The sequence below is a fragment of the Panthera uncia genome, chromosome D1 (genome assembly GCF_023721935.1).
Source record: "Panthera uncia isolate 11264 chromosome D1, Puncia_PCG_1.0, whole genome shotgun sequence".
NCBI classification, from domain to species: domain Eukaryota; kingdom Metazoa; phylum Chordata; class Mammalia; order Carnivora; family Felidae; genus Panthera; species Panthera uncia.
In genome coordinates, this window is record NC_064808.1 from 33,545,929 (window position 1) to 33,565,916 (window position 19,988).

Sequence of the window (19,988 nt, forward strand, 5' to 3'; positions counted from 1 at the left end):
TTGAGACGACCTGAGTCAGTCAGACGCTCAGCCGACTTAGCCAGCCAGGCACCCCAAGCGTCTGACTCTTGATTTCAGTTCAGGTGATCTCATGGTTTGTGGGATTGAGTCTCATGTTGGGAGTCTGTTTGGGATTCTCCCTCTCCCTCTCTCTCTGTCCCTCCCCTGCTCATGTACTCTCTCAAAATAAATAAATAGACCTTTAAAAAAGGATATTTTAAATTATAAAATAATTATCATCATTAAGATATTAAGTAACATAAAATTAAATTATATAATGAGAAATGTATTAAATTATAATACTAAGTGATTATAGTTATTATAAATAAAATGTTCTTAAAATATTATTTTAAAATCATTTTAGATTTTAGAATAATAATGACGATTATTTTACAGTTATGTAATCTTGCCTAAAGAACAACTGACTCTCTAGAAAAAAATGATGTCTTCCAATGTTCTCCAAGTGACCACAAAGACATTACAAAGGGTTACTAACTTCTACTTACTTCCTAATCTTTCAGTAAATTTGATACCTTACTTGGATCCACTCTGCTGATCACATAGAATAAAATATAAAGACAGTGTATTATTTGATTATACTTTCAGAGCATGACTAAAGTGTACCTTGATTTTTGTCCTTGCATCAGGAATCATACTGTCAATTGTCCCAGGGGGAACTGACATCTGAGTTGGATTTGTCCTGGCTAGACTCAAAGGGGGAGGCGGTTGATTACGGAACACAGTTGACAGGCAGAGATGGACGGTCTCTTTCATCGCTTTCAGCTGTGAGTCCTATGGAAAAAACGAGAGAGATGACAACTGTTAACATGTGGTTCTGGTGGTCCTTGACTTTATTTGATTTGATTCTCCCTGTCCTCCTAGCCTACACTCATTCCCCACGCAAATGCCTACCAATTTTCAAATGTAATTGCTTAACTTCTAAATTCCGCTATGACGTGCTGTTTAATGCACACACAGTCTGTTTTTAGGAGCTGTGTCTCATGATATATTTTGAACACTGAAATTGAGAGACATGTTACTTGAATGGATATGATTTCAATAATGATAGTTTGCTGACAAGGCAATGTATGCTAGGGTCATCTTCAAGTAGAAAATGTCCTTAGAAACCTGCCTTCTTTCTATTAATATTAATCTCTTTTACTACAAATTATTCACAGGGGAAATGTAGGCCCCTGTGTTTCTCGGATTAGCCTGCAGCACCACTCAATTTCTCCACATATTGGAGAAAACAAATTTTGTTTCTAATAAAACTCTTACTTCCTATGGGCCTTGTTAAGTGGGCCTTGTTACTCTGATGTGATTGTAAATTATAAAATTTACACTTTCTTATATTTGCATAGGATATCACAGTATTTCAAACTCTTTCACATGCGAGAAATAAGTTTATGTTTTCTAACAACTGTGAAACTGGTATCATTATTACTATTTTAATTAAAGAAATGAAAGCTCAAGGTTTTCAGACTTTTTTTTTTTCTGCTTTATATCACAAGGCAGACCGAACTAATGTAGACAACTATCTGTAACTCCCATCTTACCACCAGATTCCACTGCTAAAAATATTTTTAAAAGTTGATAGAGTAAAAAAATAATAATAATATAAAGCTGAGTACAAATCACAGAGAGACCCACCCCCCCCCCCGACCCCCCACCCGGAGCCAAAATAGAGACCTACAACTTTTAGGACTCTTATGGTAACTCAGGGATAATTTTGGGTATGGATGTAGGCCCAAATAGGAATATGTTACATAACCATCCGTCTCAACACATGAGATGTGGTGTTTGGGGCAAGAGAGATGAAGAGATGAGTTACTGGGGTCAAGATCCCTGGACAAGCTGGCACATGTGGAGACGGCACATGCAGTGTATGCACGGATCAGTGGAATGGCGAAGTCTGTTGTCTTCCCGGTAAGGTAGCATACTCCTCAAAAATCTACTGTCTTTTATACACTATGCCAGGAATACACCTCCATGTAGCGTCTGCTCCTCTTTCCTGTTCTATGGCGTAGATCCTTCCCAAGGTCTCCCTCTGAGCTTCCTACTCTTCTGTGGTACATGACAAGATTTTTTTTGAAGACGAGAAACAACGTCTTGCTAGAACATCAGTTAAGACATCTATTTCGCGATAGCAAGAGATTAAAAACAAAACAAAGCAGCAAGAAGAGCAGCAACTTGGAAATATATAAGAAACAGAACCAATGTGTATTTTCTTCTCATTAATATTTCCCTGACAGGTTATCTAAGACAGCATAAAAATCTGATAAGAACTAGGATGGAGGAGTGTTGTTAAGTGGACAGGACATGGCTAAGTTGAATGATGACCTTTTTCCTCAAAATGGTCCCTTTTGTCTGCTTGCCTGAGCCCCTAACTTCCTGTCCTTCTTCCACCCCATTACTTTCTTTCCTTTCTCCTTTCTATTCTATCATGTATTTGTCTTCTTCATATAATTTATCTCTAATTTTTAATTTTTATGCATGTATATATACACACACACACACACACACACACGTATAAATTGACTATTTTGTTCAAAACTGTGTATTTAGCACTTAACATGATCCTTGACACATTAGAAGGGGCTCGCCAGAAAGTGTTTTGAATAAATGACTTAAACACTTAAGTGAAAGTGTTGTTTCTCTATGTCAAGGAAGGAGAGTGACAAGCTATCTCAATGAAAAAAAAAATGAAATAATCGTTCAAATTTCTCTCCCTACTGGTGCTTTGTTATAATCTCGGCTGACTCTTTTTTTCCCTCAATACGGACTAGAAGATGATGGCATCGTGTGTTGTGTCAGAAGTGAAATATTCCAGGTAGTACTTAATAATTTAAATATGTTTTCTGTCTCACATATTATAGCAAGACAATGGAAATAGAGCTAATATGACAGAGTCAGCAGGTTTGGGCCCAGACTCAAGGTTAATGTGCCTCTGAAATGTAGACTTTCAATCACCTCAGATCATGCAGGAAGGAATGATGGTTATTTTATTCACTGCATTCATACTTGGACCCTCTAAATACACTATGTATATAAAAGTTGGATCTATAACAGGCCTAAGGTATACTTCACCATAGCAAACAAATTTCTGAGTAATGGCTGAACTTGGATGCTGAAATTATATAATAAACTGCATCAAGTTAATAGCTTAGAACATCAATTTCCAGCAAGTGCTGTTCAGGCAAGATAAAATTTCCACTAGAACAATACAGGGGGGGAGAGGTACATATATGTTATATTTTTAATGATCCGAACTTGGTGCGATAATCTGATCTGTTTGCATAGGTCTCCTGCCATGACAGAATCAACATCACAATGACACAACCTCCAGCTCACCACCTTTCATGGCCATGGTAGTAGGACTATCTTTGCTCTTCTGTTTCAACCGATTCCTAACCTCTCACCTTCTGATTTTATTTCTTTTTTGAACCATAAGAACTTGACCTGCTACCTTAGATTCTGTCTCTGCTCCTTGATTACACTGTAGATTTTTCCTGCCAGACACCCCAGTTGGCTGTGAGCCACCCTGTCCTCATTTGCTCAGCTGTCTGCCACAAAAACATCTTCCTAGTTTCTCTGACGTAAGAGAGACTGTTAAGGATACTACGCAGGGTTTGGCTTGACCCAGTTCCATGAGCAGGACTCAGAAAATGATTCTATACCACAACATCATTATATTTTCATTTATACTACTGGATGCAGTCTGTTTTGAAATTGAAGGCTACTGTTCATTTTGAAGTTCACCTTAACAGTATGTCACCTAATGAAATATGATGTAAACTGTATAAAGTATATTTTGCCCAGGATCTTACAACCTATTCCATCCTAAGGTCAGTCTTGTTTTCGCCCTGCTTTTCTTCTCATTGCACCAAACCCCTCTTCCCAGTTTGTTTTGCCACATGATAGTAAAAGGCAAACTTTTTAAGAAAAACCTGATTGTCACAACGCCTTTTATTTATAGCCCATCAAAGATTCCAAACGAATTTGTATCCTAGAGCCTTTACACTTGCTGTTTCTTGTGCCTACACAACCGCTTTTCCAAATATCTACGAGAAAACTTCCACTTAAAATTTCTCTCTCAGTTCACATCTTATCTTCTTGGAAACACAGTCCCTGAATACCCCTTCCTTAAAGTCTCTGACTTTCAAGGAATACCCCTTCCTTAAAGTCTCTGACACATTTCTTACATTAAGTCCTATGGAACCTTGTTGTCATTGCAGACTACCTTATTGTTTATATGGTTAGTGTTTTATCTATATCCATTATAATTTAATTTCATTGATGGCCAGTAAAGCATCCCAGTTTCTAACTCAACAAATGTTTGCTCATTTAATAAATAAGGCAAACCCTCCAGAGGATATAGGCTGGTGCTGTTTTACATGAGAAAATATGAAATATTTCTCATTTTATTCTGTATATTGTATAAAGAAAGTATTATTTTGGACATTAAAGTACTGGTGCTTGTGCTATATAGTATGTGAAGCTGATAAGAAATTATTGTGTACACAGATGATCTTAACATGGTGGGAGATTTAGAAGGCAATTTCGTGTGTGTCTATAGGAGGACTCTTCTCAGAAAAATGCGCTTTTTTTCCTGGGAACAAGATATACCTTGCAAGGACAACTGTGCCTCTAATTTCTCACTTCCTAATAGACAGAAATTCACAAGACATTATTCATGCCTCTCTTAATTCATTTACATTAAGGTGTGAGGTCCTCAGAGATATCTGGGTGCAATATAGACTGCTGGCTTTGCAAAGACTACGAAGGGCTGTGAATCCAAATGTTCTCACCTTAACTTTTATTTCTGCCATGAAATCAACTCTATGAATCCTGTAAGGCCATTTTGACAGTTTTGATTCTCTGCTCTAGGTGGAGAGATAAATAGCTTGTTCATTAATTTACGACATTGTATCTTCATTTATCTAGTTACTCAATAACGACCCATTATACTCCTGCTATGCATCAGACACATATGACAAGACGACTTGTTCTTCTTTTCCTACTTAGTCCTGGGAATCTCTGAAGATTGCCTAACGTGCGTCATCTTTGCTATGAATGTAATAGAGTATGCTTTCCTGGGCAAAATTTTGTGAGGGTCCAACGCAAGGGAAACTTTTTTTAATAGGAAAGTTTGAGAGATAGATTTCCATACCATAAAGCTTTTATTTTTTACAGGCCAGTAGCTGAGGCTAACTATAATTCATAAGATATTGCCAAATAAATAATTGTTTGCAAAACCAAGGTTGATTCTTAGATCTTGAGATTATTATTGTGTATATTGGGATAGTAAACTGAAACTTCTTTTATTAAACATGTCGTGAGAACCACGTTAGAGTGTGAAGGTGTTTTCATAATATTTATGAGGTATTTAAGGTTATTTGAAGCCCAGATATAACATTCTTGAGCACTAGGCAACTGAAGAGAGTAAAAAAAAAAGTCTCATATAAAGATGATGGAGAGAGGTGGAGAGCAATTTCATTAAACTGTACTTTTTATCCATTTTGAAGTGAGCTAGCATTTCCACCGGCCTTTATGACTGCAGTTTATGAGCCTCATACATATGGTACAAGAGATTTGTTGAAACCGACCTCCAGTAATACAAAATGCATTTCTAGTTTACTGTAGCAAAAACAGTGACAAGATCCTGAAGGTTACAGAGAAAAACCTGTCACCACAGAGAGGCAGTGTCTATGATCTCACTCACTCATATTAATAATTACTATGCTCACTGAGGGTTTTCCATATGCCAAAAGTTCTCAGTACTTTTTTTTTTGTTGGATGCATATAGTGTTGTCACTACCCTTATAAAGTAAGTTTTATTATTATTCCATTTTGCAGTGAAGCATAAGGAGTTTGAGGAATTTGAACATGGTCATTCAGTGGAAGACTTATGATTTGAACACAGGTAGACTGATTCTGGAGACCTTTATATAAATACTGCAATATCAAGCCTCTCCTGCTGAATCCAGACTGTGGCACGGTGTGAGCTAGGCACACCTAAGTGGGGAATGGATAGAGATGGGGTGGAGAAAAGCATAGAATGGGTAAGACAAAGGTGGGAAAAAAAAACACGAAAACTAAGTTAACCTGGGGTTCTGTGACTAAGGCCAAATTATAATTTGCCCATGAAGTATTATGTGACCATACCAGTTTATACAACCCACAAGTACTTAAAATATTCATTCTCTGTGCTTCGGAGACCTCCTAGCTCTGCAAACAATTATTTCCTAATTTTTGGTGCCCAATGAAATGTGAGAGGTGTGGAATCCCAGACCATGATTCATACATGTTTTCGGTTTCCCATACATCCTACTGCATGGTAGTCACAGGACTGGCATGTCAAACCTATGTAGCCATTTCAAACCTGACTAAGTGGATTATTTGAAGTCAAACCAGGGAAAAGATTTAACGTAAGGGAGAACATTCTAACAGAATTGTTAAAAACTTAGAGGAGGCTGGACTGGCTCAGGGTCATAGGAATCCAGTGTCTTCCCAGGACGTAAAGCATGTTATAGAGATTGTGGCAGGGATGACCAGAGAAAGGATTAAAAAAAATTTTTTTTTTAATGGTCTAGTTGAATTTTAGGATCATGTGTATTCTGATTTTCTGATTCTCTCAACTCTGTAAAGACTTTTTCCCTTTTTAAAAACTAGTATTTTATAGCATGAGTTGGATATAGTCAACATACATTAACATAAATTAGTATAAACTTCTTTTTTCATAAATTAAAAAAAATCTCATAAAGCTGGAATCTTGGTAACATGAATTATACTTGACCTCACTTACAAAATACCATGCAGGTTTCCTCAAAACTACTAAATATTATTTTAAATACTCGGAAAAACACAAAATAAGACAGTCACAAAGGAATGGAGTTGTTAAAATATCTAGTTGTTCATTCAAAAGCCTCATTATCAAAGATCTAAACCTTAAGAAGCAATATCATTAGAATTCACAAAATGCCCTTACTAATTTGTTAGTATAATACCTTCTGGATATCCTGTTTGAAAAGTTAGCTATGTTAGCTATGTAATTGTTTTTGGCCATATGTGGTAATGCCTACGTGAGACCCAAGTACCTGGGAAGTAGAATTTTAGCCTGGTTCTTCACAGCTACTGCATAGAAGGGAGATACCTTAAGAACTCCATAATGAATCTGCCTGAAATATTCCATCTACTCTATCCTGTATCAAAACACCCATAGTTGAAGGCAACCTCTTTTCCTTAGAAAACTGCTAAATGTATACAGTGTATAATTTCAAAGCAAGTCTATGATCATCTTACGTGTTTATTTTTTAAAATAAAATGGTTGCTATGCTGTGATCTCCAAAATGGAAAGCTCTTGACAGGAGATAGCATGCTTTCTTTATTTTTTAATGTAACTTATTTTGAAAAATATAGGGGTATATAGAGAACAATATAACAAATATCAGGTAAATATCAATCTGAATTAAATGTTAAAAAGCATCATGTTTATTATATATATTTGTCACATATGGTATTTATTATAATTTTATAAAATACATATGAAACATGCATATACATATTGGTAATATACACACACACACGGCATATATTATATGTATCTAACGTATATATACAGTGCATATACAACATGATGCATGTATATAATATGTACAATATACATATGTGTGTACATGAATTAAAGACTATTTATCTGTGTCTATACAATTACTAGAGAATTTATACAATTATTAGTAGAAGTATTTTAAAGCATTCTTAGTGTTATTTTACTCCATCTTTCCCCAAGGCAATTGGGTCCTTGAATTTGATATGTATTTTTCTACTTCAGCTATTAGTCTGATATATAATCAAAACAAAATGTGATTTGTGTATTTGAACAATTGTTGAATACTATATATATAATTCTGAATATTTTTACTCAACAGTATATGTTACAGATGTATCAATATTGATATAAATGTCTTTATATTTATTCATTAATATTAAATTTTGATTACTATTTGAAAATGTAAGTATGGAAAATATATAAAATGTATATGCTAATTCTAACAGTAAACATTTAAATTATTTCAATTTGTTATTAATACAAACATTATTGTATTCAATGTCTTTATGCATGTTTCCAAGCACATAGGGATAGTGCAAATTCTAGGATACATACATTTATACTGATTTAATAATTATACTCCCACCACTAGTCTATCAGAATTTGGTACCATCAGGCTTTTTAATTTTTACCAATTTGATGGTGTTGAGATGACATCTCATTGTTTTTATTCACATTTAAAATTTTCTAAAGTTAAGTACCTTTTGTTAATAAATTGCAGTGAAATATAGAAGATAATGAAAAAAGTGCATGGGTCTTAAGTGTACTTTTAAAAATTTATACACAATTTAAAAGAATATTGCTGTTTACATATTGATTTAGGATTGTGACATCTGTCTCTTGGACTGATCTATAATTTTCCATGTGGAAAATTTTTAAGTCATTATCCCTACAAATATTGCTTCTGTTTGTCATTCTTTCTGGGACAACAGTTATAAATACTTTATTTTTTTTTTTTGAATTGATATAAATTTCTTATTCTCTTTCTATTTACTTCCCACTTATCTGTACCTTCTCTATATTAGTAAAGGTATTGGACATTAACTGTCCTTACATTTTACTTGTCTTCAGTTCTATTATGTCCAATCATCCAATCTTCTACTGAACAGCATTAAAGTCTTAATTATGTGCATTATATTGTTCTAATTCTAGAATACCTACCTGATTTTTATAGATTCTGAGTTTAGTGAAATATTTTATCTTTTTTTTTCTGTTTTGATTACTTTCCACTATCGTGACACACACACATCATCTTTGTAAAATTTTTGTTTTCTCATTTCAGTCTCTGAATCAGTTCCAGTTATGCTTTCCTTGTTTTCTTTTTGTATACTGATCAGATTGTATTCCCTCTCCACATGTCTAGAATGCTTTCATTACATGTCAAATACTGTGTATAAATGAACCAAAAATTCCCCAGATGATATCTTCCACAAGAAAGGGTCTACCTTTCCAATGTTAGACAGAATTATGGCTGATAATTCCAATCCAATCAAGAATTGATCTCAGGGGGATGTGTTGAAGGCCTAGTAAAATGCAGATTACTCCTGGATAGCCCTGTTACTTTCCAAGATTTTGATGGAGAATAATGTGGTGTTTGTCTCCTTAAGTCTAAAATGCTATGATTGATTTCTCAGATTCAGAGTTTCCTATATTAACATGTGCTAGATATATGACCTAAGTATTACAGAAAATTGCATTGGGTATTTGATAAATGGGTGTGAGGAAACAAAGAGATTATTTTAAAATAACTCTACTCTTTTGTTCTGAATGAATTATAGAATAAAGGCATATTTACTTACTATAATTTTATAAACTTGATTTAAAAGTGAAAAAAAGAGAGGCATTAAGAAATGTTGCCAGATACCATAATTCTGAATTATATAATCAATTTATTCCTCTACGTTTCCCTCTCCATATGCCAATGGCCTAGTCTCCATGTATCTCTCATATGAAGAGTACTGAAAAGCACAGGTAGGCATCATATTGGAGTTGTGGTTTATCCTGGCAACACATAATCGTAACACAATGAAAGATTAATAAAACCAAAATGAAATAGGTAGGGTAAAAAGAGGTGAAGAAAATCTTTTGGAATTAGTGGTGATGGCAGCACAACTTTGTGAACTTTAAAAATGCAACTGTCGTGGCAATGAATTATGTTTAAGAAAAGCTGTCCTAAAGATGGACAGTCACCCACACTTTCATTATCTTGGTTAGGACAGATTTGTTTAGGACAGCTACCTTCCTGATTCATGACTCTACCTCCAGAACTCTGATTTAAAATTTCCAAAATAAAGTGTCAATGACTACTTCCATTTGTTTCATAACTCATTCAACCAGAGTTAATACATGGCATCTTTGTTGGTGCTTTCAAGCATGTTTATTCGTAGTATTATAGAACAAATGTACCAGTAAGGTGGAAAATGAAGCCATGAACTCACAAGGCTGAACCTTGAGTCAGTTTACTGTAGCAGCAAAAACAAGGAAAGAATTGGGTTCCCAGGAGAATATCAAGTACTCATGAATTCTATAACCATCTTTCAAGCATGGCATCTGGAACTGCATTAATAAATCAAGTGAAGGGGCGCCTGGGTGGCTCGGTTGGTTAAGCGTCTGACTTCAGCTCAGGTCATGATCTCGCGGTCCGTGAGTTCGAGCCCCGCGTCGGGCTCTGTGCTGACGGCTCAGAACCTGGAGCCTGTTTCAGATTCTGTGTCTCCCTCTCTCTGTGACCCTCCCCCATTCATGCTCTGTCTCTCTCTGTCTCAAAAATAAATAAACGTTAAAAAAAAATAAATTAAAAAAAAAAAATAAATCAAGTGAAGCAATAGGTATACCCTAGTTTTGCTGCTAAAACTGAAGTTGTAACGATTCATGGATGTAAACTTACCCGGTCAAGAGCTGCTTTCTCCAGCTCAATTTTGGCCACAGCTAATTTTCGTTCCAGATCAGTAAGTTGTTGGGCCTGTAAAATGAAAAAAAGCAAATCTTTTTAAGTAAATTCTATAATGTCCCTTTTTAGTTTAAGCATCTTTCATTCATTGCAAAGAATTAAAAAAAAAAAAAAAAAAAAACCTTGTGAAATCTATTTAGAACTCAGGTTAAAAGTTTTGTATTATATGTGGTTAAGCTTCAGAAAATGGTTTGTTCTGGATTAATACACACTAAATTCTTTACTGGACCAACACATCTAGTTGCTGAGTTCCAGTTCAAGTCCCTGAAAATACTCTGAAATAAATCAGTTATGTTTCTAGTTGTTCTGGACTGAATTTTATTTCCTTAAAATTCATATGTTGAAACTCTATCTCCTCCCACCACGTGGTTGGATTTGGAGACAAGCCCTTTAGAGAGGTAAAAAAGGTGAGATGAGGTCATAAAGGGGTGACTCTAATCCCATATGACTGATGTCCTGATAAGAAGAGACACCAGAGACCTATCTCTCTCCATGCTCACCTGGAGTAAAGGCCATGTGAAGACACAGTGAGACGGCACTCTCTGCAAGCCAGGGAGAGCCCTCACAAGAAAACAAGTCTGCCAGCACCTTAGTCTCACATTTCTTGCCCTCAGAATGGTGAGAAAATAAATTTCTGTTGTTTAAGCCACCCAGTCTGTGGCTTATGTTATGGCAGTCTTTTGTTATGACAGCCTGAGCATCTAATTAACAGCATGTCAAAGACAAGAAGATATATGCTGGTGACTTCTGGAATGAAAGGAGTCTCTCTTCTTTATCAGAGTGAATAAACAGCATATATATTTTTTTTTAATTTTTCTTGGTAATATTGTATAAGGATGTTTACATCTAAGTTCTAATAGCCTCATTTCTAGAAAACGAGAACATCATGAGGCTAAAATTGCCCTAGAGAAGAAAGCAGAGCATAGAAAATAGCAAATAAATGTATTATAGGATCTGGTGAATGAAAACTTCTCAACCAAACCACACATGAAATCAAATGAACTTCGCATTTTCATTAACGTGAGTAAATAAGATTGATTTTTCATTAATTAAATTCTTGTTAGATATTTATATTTTGTTATTTAAAAATAAAAGATCCCAATCTTCTGCTTACAGTAACTGGTCTTGGTCTAGTCCTTGTCCATAAACAACTATAAGCTAACTATGTCAGGTTGTGAACCAGGAAATATGGAAAACTCACTGCGTGAGAACTGTCACTATACCAGACTTTTTGCCTCAGGGCAATTTCCTGACCTAGCTGCAAGGGCTGTGGCCCAAGCAGATCACTGTAGTTGTACCGAGCTGTGGAGGCAGAGATCAGAGTTTGGGGATGATTAAATGCCTACAGTATACTGGGAAAAGGAGCAGAGACAGAGGGAGGCAAGCAAGGGCAGCACTTCCAAAAATCAGTTTGTGGGGGTGTTCCTGAAAATCCTTGGCTGAGAAATGGGCTGCACATACACAGGGTGATATATTACACAAGGCTAATCACAAATAACTGTTATATGAGCAGAACAAAACCCACATCAGAGATTGAGCCTTGCAGAAGGTTGTTAGCATTCTAGACATATTCATAAGCCTTATTTACACACCATAGGCAACAAAGGAACAGCCATGCACGAGAGCAGTGGTTGGCAAATTAAAACCCAAAGGCCAAATCTGGCCCACTGCCTGTTTTTGTAAATAAAATTTTATTGGAACACAGCCACCTTTATTTATTTATGTATTGTGAACTGTTGTGCTACCATGGTAGAATTGAGTACCTGCAATGGAGACCATATAGATTGCAAAGAGTGAAGTATTTGTTATGTGATCAATTCTAGAAAATATCTGCTGAGGCCTGCTCTAATATAAAATCTACTTTAGGCCTACCTGAACTATATCTACATCAAAACCTAGATAAGATTCTGGGAGGTCAAGGTGGGGACAGAGTTTTGGAGGTTTAGCTCAGTCAAGTGAGAAGAACTTAGATATGATCTTGGACGTTAACATATTTGCACTTACAAAGTATAAAGCCAACTCTACATCAAGGCAATACCAGTATTTTAACTGCATTGTTCGACAAAAATTAACAATCTTAAAAGCATATAAAATCCAGCATCTTTCTAATGTATAAATGACAATGTCCAGCACAGAATAAAATCTTACTAGGTATTCAGAGAAATGAAATATATGACCTAAAGTTAAACAAAAGAACAGATAATGGTAGCCAATGAGCCTGAGGAAACAGCTGAAGAAATGAAGCTTTCAGCAGAAAACCGCCCCTTTCAAGTTTATTTTTATGCCAGATGAATTTTATAGAATATGCACTATGTCATTCATGTTACTAAAAAAAAAAAGTCTTAAATATACAATGGAACTTGTAGTGTGTATGTAGAATTGATATGAAAGAAAAATGGAGAAAAAGATACAGGCCAGGAGGGAGAATGAGTTTCCACCCATCCACTATTTACCATTAGAGATAGATGGTAGTCGTGGGCAAATCATCTTTAACACCCAAACATCTCCTTACAGATTTTTGTTCTTTATATTAGTCTTGGGAATCATGACAGCACTTTCTAGCTACTTCCCCAGTACTCTACTTAGCTTTTTGGTTCTTAACTAATGAGTCTTAGACTCTGAACCACACATATAGAAAGTATAAAACATTCTATAAAACATCTAGAAGTTTTATTCATCATGATTATCACTAAAAAAAAAACTGCATTCATGAAAGGTGGATATCAGATGATTCCTTTTATACTGTGCATTGGGAAGTTTCTGTGATCTATATAAATCTGGATTGAACATATTGCTTTGAAATTTGATCTAGAAGTATCTCATTTTTCTTTACTGTCATATTTATCTACGTCATGAAGATTAAAAAAAAAAAACCTTCCTTAAATTAGTATGAATCTATTTTATCTTTGTCTATCATGAATTTTCTAAGAGAAAATAACTTCTAGGAGTAATGATTCTAGATCATAATATAATATGTAATTTTTCATTTGCAATAGCTTGAGAAAAAATGGAGGTTGTCTACTTTGTGCCTTTTTTACGGCAGGTATCATCAGTTCAATATATACTATCTTAAAATCCTGGATGAGGAGTGGTCCTTCAAATTACATAAATAGCTTGCTACTTAATCTTATTAGTTAATAGTTACTTTAAATAATTATGAGTTTAAATAAACAATGAGATACCACCTCACACCTGTCAGAATGGCTAAAATTAACAACTCAGGAAACAACAGATATTGGCAAGGATGCAAAGAAAGGGGAACCTTTTTGCACTGTTCATGGGAATGCAAACTGATGCAGCCACTCTGGAAAACAGTATGGAGGTTCCTCAAAAAATTAAAAATAGAACTACCTTATGACCCAACAATTGCACTACTAGGTATTTATCCAAAGGATCCTAAAGTGCTGATTCAAAGGTATACATTCACCCCAATGTTAATAGCAGTACTATCAACAATAGCCAAATTATGGAAAGAGCCCAAATGTCCATCTACTGATGAATACATAAAGAAGATGTGGCATAAAAATACAATCATGGGGCTCCTGGGTGGCTCAGTTGGTTAAGCATCCGACTTTGGCTCAGGTCACGATCGCACAGTCTGTGAGTTCAAGACCCACGTCGGGCTCTGTGCTGACAGCTCAGAGCCTGGAGCCTGCTTCAGATTATGTGTCTCCCTCTCTCTCTGCCCTTCCCCTGCTCATGCTCTGTCTCTGTCTCAAAAATAAATAAAAACATTAAAAAAAATTTAAAAAATACAATTAAATACTACTTGGCAATGAAAAAGCATGAAATCTCACCATCTCCAACAATATGGTTGGAACTACATGTCATTATGCTAAGCAAAATAATTCAGTCAGAGTAAAACAAGTATCATATGACTTCACTCATATGTGTAATTTAAGAAATACAACAGATGAACATAAGGGAAGGGAAGGAAAAATAAGATACAAACACAGAGGCAGGCAAACGATAAGAGACTCTTAAACATAGAGAACAAACTGAGGGTTGCTGGAGGGGACATAGGTGGGGGGATGGGTTAAATGGGTGATGGGCATTAAGGAGGGCAATTTTGGGGATGAGCACTGGCTATCATATCTAAGAGATGAATTACTGGGTTCTACTCCTGAAGCCAAGACTACACTGTATGTTAACTCACTTGAATTTAAATAAATAAGTAAGTAAGCAAATAAATAAATAAATAAATAAACAAAATATAAACATTTTTCAAAAAAAAAATAAAGTGTAAATATGCAATTACCCTTTGAAAAAAGAATACATACATACACACATACATACTTTGTGAATATAAATAAAGTATAAAATACTTTCTGCTTCTGTATTATTGTATTCATGGGTATTTTTGGTATTTACTTATATCCTTTTATCTAATATAGATTTGTATTTTTGTTTTATTCTCTCTTTGCTAATACATAGTGGTAAGCCCCATTTAATAATCATAAATACCATTTTGTAATTACCATGGTGTGGTAGGCACATGTCCATTCCCATATATTACCTCCCAAATGTTATCATTAAACCTAGGAGGCAGATAGTATTACCATCTTTGACTAATTTGGAAAACGGAGCAGAGAGAATAGACACAGAACTAGAGTGAAGTTTTGGTACCAAGTATGCCTGACTCCAAACATACGACACTAAGCTACTTTTACAGTAATGGTTTAAAAGCTAAATTGGGCAACACAGGTCCTGGTATACCTACAAAGTAGACAACTTCACTCATGGCTCAGTTTCAACTGCTTTACATCACATTGCTTCTTAAACCTTTCTGTATTCATCATTAGAGCTATCAATGTGTATTCTACATAGTCGGAAAACAAAATTATATTGGTGTTCTATTTGAAATCAGAGGCACTTTAACTTCACTGGTGGAATTACAAGTGTTTTACTAGGCTCTCAGAAGAGACAGAGATATTTTGACCCCAAAGCATTATATGATGTGTCAATGGCCTTCTTTATAGTTTACTGAATAAAGAAGATTTCTTACATACCTCAGGGTCTTCACATGTACCTGCTCTTTCTACTTAGAATCATGGAAAATTCTCTGTTACCCTGTTTTCCCTGGTAAATTCTTACTCATCCTTTTTAGAGCCCAGTTGAAATGCTGATTCTCATAGACTGAAAACATAATTTCATCATTCTCGTTATATTCTTTGTGAGATATTGTATTTTTTCTATGACTTTTACCAGTTGTGGTTCTTGAAATAGAAAATGATTGGTATGATATGGACACAACCCAATAAAATCTGACTCTGCCCTGAATGCTGGAACAAGGTTCTGAGAGTTCTTTGCTTGACAGGTGTCAAGTAGTCAAGCAGTCCCTAAGCAGCAGCACTTTGGCAGCTTCTAAGCAGGCTTGCCATATCCCCATCAATTCAGCCAGGAAGGAGACAGGAGCCCAAATAAATTTGGACAGTTTATTACTCACACTGAAAACATAAGGAAGATCAGCATGGTGTTGGGGCTCCATGTCTCTAGTATCACTGGATGACATCAAACCAGGGTGCCATATCAAAGGCAACATATGTCTCTCTGCCATTGTGGATCCAACTCCAAACTACAGCAAAGCCATTTAGAGCCCACAGCTATACCCAAAGGAGGAACAGAAGTGTAATATGGAAAGTCCCACACCTTAATGACATTAGGAAGGCAAACAGGAAATTGCTACAAGGCAACCTCCTATGAGATAGGGAGGCAGATGAGAAACATTCCTGTAACATCACCAAATAAGACTACCTGTCTTTATATGTTCCATGGAAGATCACAGGACATGCCCCCAAGACTTGAGTTAAACCCCATGCTAGCCTTGCCTATGTGATCTAAGTGTAGATGTACATGGTTATCAGGATGTTATGGCAGAGCCATCGTGCTATAACAGGTGTTAGCCATTTATGGGTGAATGACAGCTAGGAGAGATGCCAGGAAAGATGAAGGGTTCAAGAAGGGCCAGCATGAAGGGGATAATAGTTATGTACCAGTTGGTACAGAAGTACTTTAATATTTGGACAATCTGCACGTCTATATTAAAATTTACTGGCTAAGTCAATCCCTACTTATTACAGTTGTCATCTATCCATTTATCTGTTTGTTAATGTCTCATTCCCTCATTGGACAACAGTCTCAGAACACAAATTGCTTCTGTTTTGCTAACCCTTCAATCAATAATTCTTAGATTAGTGATGGGTACCTAGGAGATGCTTAATAAGTATTAGATGAATGAATGAATGAACAAATGAGTACATTTGGAGCTGACACCATGAAGTGTACTAAGAAAACAGATTTCTTATCTTTCTCCAGAGAACTTAATTTGTTTTGTCCTCATTTGTGTCTGTAGAACCCCAGTGTTTACAAGAACTCTATACTTAATTGAACATTTTGAAGATAAAATTTTGAGTCCTTACTTTTCCACGCCGCAGAATGCTTTTCTGGGAGCCTTTTCAGTCCATCATGTAAATCTCTTTCCTGGCAGTTAATTGGCATGACAGGCAATGGTTACACTTCCTTCTAACAGGCACAGGAAGTGATGGTTTAACATTACTGACAACAGCGGTGAGTGGACAGAGATAAGATCTGGCATAAAATTTTGTAGATGTCAGGATTAAGTCAGTGGTAAATATTTTGAATAGGTGTATTTTTTTTTCCTATGTGAAATCTGCCTAAATGTCATGGTCCCCTCTATTTGTGCAAATCCTCCTGCCACTCGAAGGCTGGATGAAGCCAATTGCTTTAATTTTGTTACTGCCAAACTACAGCAGCTGCTCTGGATGCTTATCCCAAACATTCTTTCAAAATTTTCATTCCACTAAGTGAATTTTGTTAAAAGCAGCAGGTACTGAACATCTACATACCAGCTTGTCAAATTCTCTACCACTCTAAATCTGAATTTTTTTCCTTTAAATTCATTTTAATGCTAAAATTTTAGTAGAGACTTTTAATGTATTTCCATGACCTATTTCCCACCAGACTTATTTTGTTGTTTTCACTCAAATTTAAAAGTGGAACCCCAAAACACAGAATTTAGCAGTTAGAGAGTGAGCTAAACTCTAAGGAATACACGAAGCCCTAGAAAGGTGGCAAATCACCCAGAGATGGAACAGAGTTTGCAACCTATGTGAATATCTCATTTCCCATGCAATCGTATATAATATGAGCTACCCTTTTTAGCACACTGTATTTTTTTAACATATTACATCATGCTTAACATCTGCTAGTCAAGTGCTATACAATTTCCACAATTTGACTATATTTAATAGTCAAACATCCAGGCAAAGTAAATGCTCTTTCTGTTTTTCTAGATGTGCAAAAGTTTATGGAGTTCTAGCAAATGGTAGAGGATATGTAGAAGAAATATATTCAGAACCAGTTCTTGATAACTCCAAAGCCTACCTTTGTCTCTGTCAAATGCCTCATCTCTTAATCCTTAGGTTAAGTGTCAGCTGCTTAACAAACCTATTCTAGACTCTTAACATTGTGAGCTGCCTTACTCCCCACCTGGAATTCTCAATCCTCTATAACTCTCTACTTTTTCTTTTTCTTAGAGTGCTTGACTTTTTAATATACTACATGGATTATGTTTTCTGTTTATTGAGTATTGCCTATCACACCTGCTTAAACGTAAGCTCTGCTAAGTTAGGAAGCTTTTGTTCACTGATGAATTATGTAAGTCCCCAGGAAGGTGTGAGGCAGCATTAGTGCCCCCGCAATTGTTGATTGAATGCATTATCATTATAATATGACTGAAAAGGACTTTGTAAGGATTAGAAACATTTTTGAATATGATCAGGACACATAGGTGGTGTTCAACAAAAGATAAAGATAAAGATTTGGATAACAATCATTCATATTATTATAACTTATATTACTACTAATAATTTATTTTATGATTAAAGGGAGATATCTAATTTTTTATCAGGCTATTATCACATCATTTAATATTTAGTCATCTCATTACCAGACCTAAAATTCTGCCCAGACTCAGTTGCCAGTACAACTGTCAAATTGTTAACACATTGATGAGCTGTATTTGAATCAATTCTGGTTGATTCCACAAATAATTAGGAGTTCTCTACTATGTGCTAATCAATATGCAAATTATAAGGACTATAAAGATACATAAAATGTAGACTCCAAGAATGTGCACTGTAGCGGAGGATATGATGCATAAAGTAACAATTATTTCCTATTTTAAATAGGGTATATGCTACAATAAAGGATGGCATAAAGTTCTGGTTTAAATTTTGACTTACTTTTGTTATATTCAGAGTGGCAAGAGAATATAGGTTTTCTTTCCATGCTATAGAAAACTAGCTCCCAAATTGTACCAGTAGATAGGATAAACTGATTGAAGATCTTCTGATATTTAATAGCATACATGATATTTTTTTCTTTAATGCTAAAATATATTTTACTTGCGCTAACTAGGATAATGACTAAAGCCAGCAGTACAGACAAATCGACATCAACAATCACGTAAATTTTACTGACTTTTTTAAAACAAATATTTATCATTAAATGATTATAATAAGGGGAATTGGAAACAGTCCTGAAGTATAACCTTTAAAGGCATGTGTTTGGTCTTTGTTTTATGATTTACCAGCTTTAAGTTATTGGCAAAGCCTTTACTTTCTCAAATCTGTTTTTTTCATTTGTCAGATGAGAATAACAGCATCAGTAAAAATTTATGGAATACTCACAATTTGCCAAGAACCGTGCTAATATTTAATTATGTTATTTTTAAGCTTTTATAAAACTAAGCACTATTGTTACACATAGCAAAGGAGGCAAGAAAACCTGAATGAGGCTTCTCTTATATGGCCAAAGGTTACCTTACCAAATTTGGTGATTCAGACTCATTCCTGATTCTAAAACTTGTATCTAGTTAAGACTATTTGTCTAGGATTGTATACTATAATGCACATTTTTGCTTCCAGTGATTACATTGTTCTGGACTTCACTGCTTCCCAAAGGGTAGTAAACTGCAGTGGGACATAAAATACGCTCCTTCCATTTGACCAAGAACAAAAATGTAGAAATGAGAAAGTTTTCATGGCAAAATTATTTCAAGAAACCCCAGTAGATATCACAGAACGAAAACCAGAAATTTTGCGATCACTGTCTTGATTAATTTTTTGTGTGAAAAAATGTGTCATAAAAACTTAGTGGTACAAATAATTTGGGGAAGATAATTAACCTAATCTCTCAGTGGGATTTCCTTCTTAATAAAATAGTGTTAACAAGTGTAACTACATCAAAGGGCTGTTCTAAGGCCTGACTGAGGTAATAAATGCAAAAAGTTGAAGTACAAGTTGGTTTTGGTTCTGATTTTTTTTTTTTTTTGGTGTGTCTTTGGAAAAATTATCTAGAAGTTAGAGCTGTCAGTTTGGTTTGAGTAAAAAATTGTCTTTGTAACCC

At 35.2% G+C, this 19,988-nt stretch overlaps 1 protein-coding gene across 3 annotated transcripts in view; it reads right to left on the bottom strand.

The window, feature by feature from the left end:
* LUZP2 (leucine zipper protein 2) overlaps positions 1-19,988 on the bottom strand; it is a 485,908-nt gene that overhangs the window by 70,298 nt on the left and 395,622 nt on the right. For all 3 annotated transcript variants that reach the window (XM_049649143.1, XM_049649125.1, XM_049649134.1), the window contains exons 8-9: positions 10,497-10,571; positions 625-792 (exon numbers count right to left, since the gene is read on the bottom strand). In XM_049649143.1, the coding sequence (XP_049505100.1) occupies positions 625-792; positions 10,497-10,571 (243 nt within the window). The remainder of the gene's footprint in view (positions 1-624; positions 793-10,496; positions 10,572-19,988) is intronic.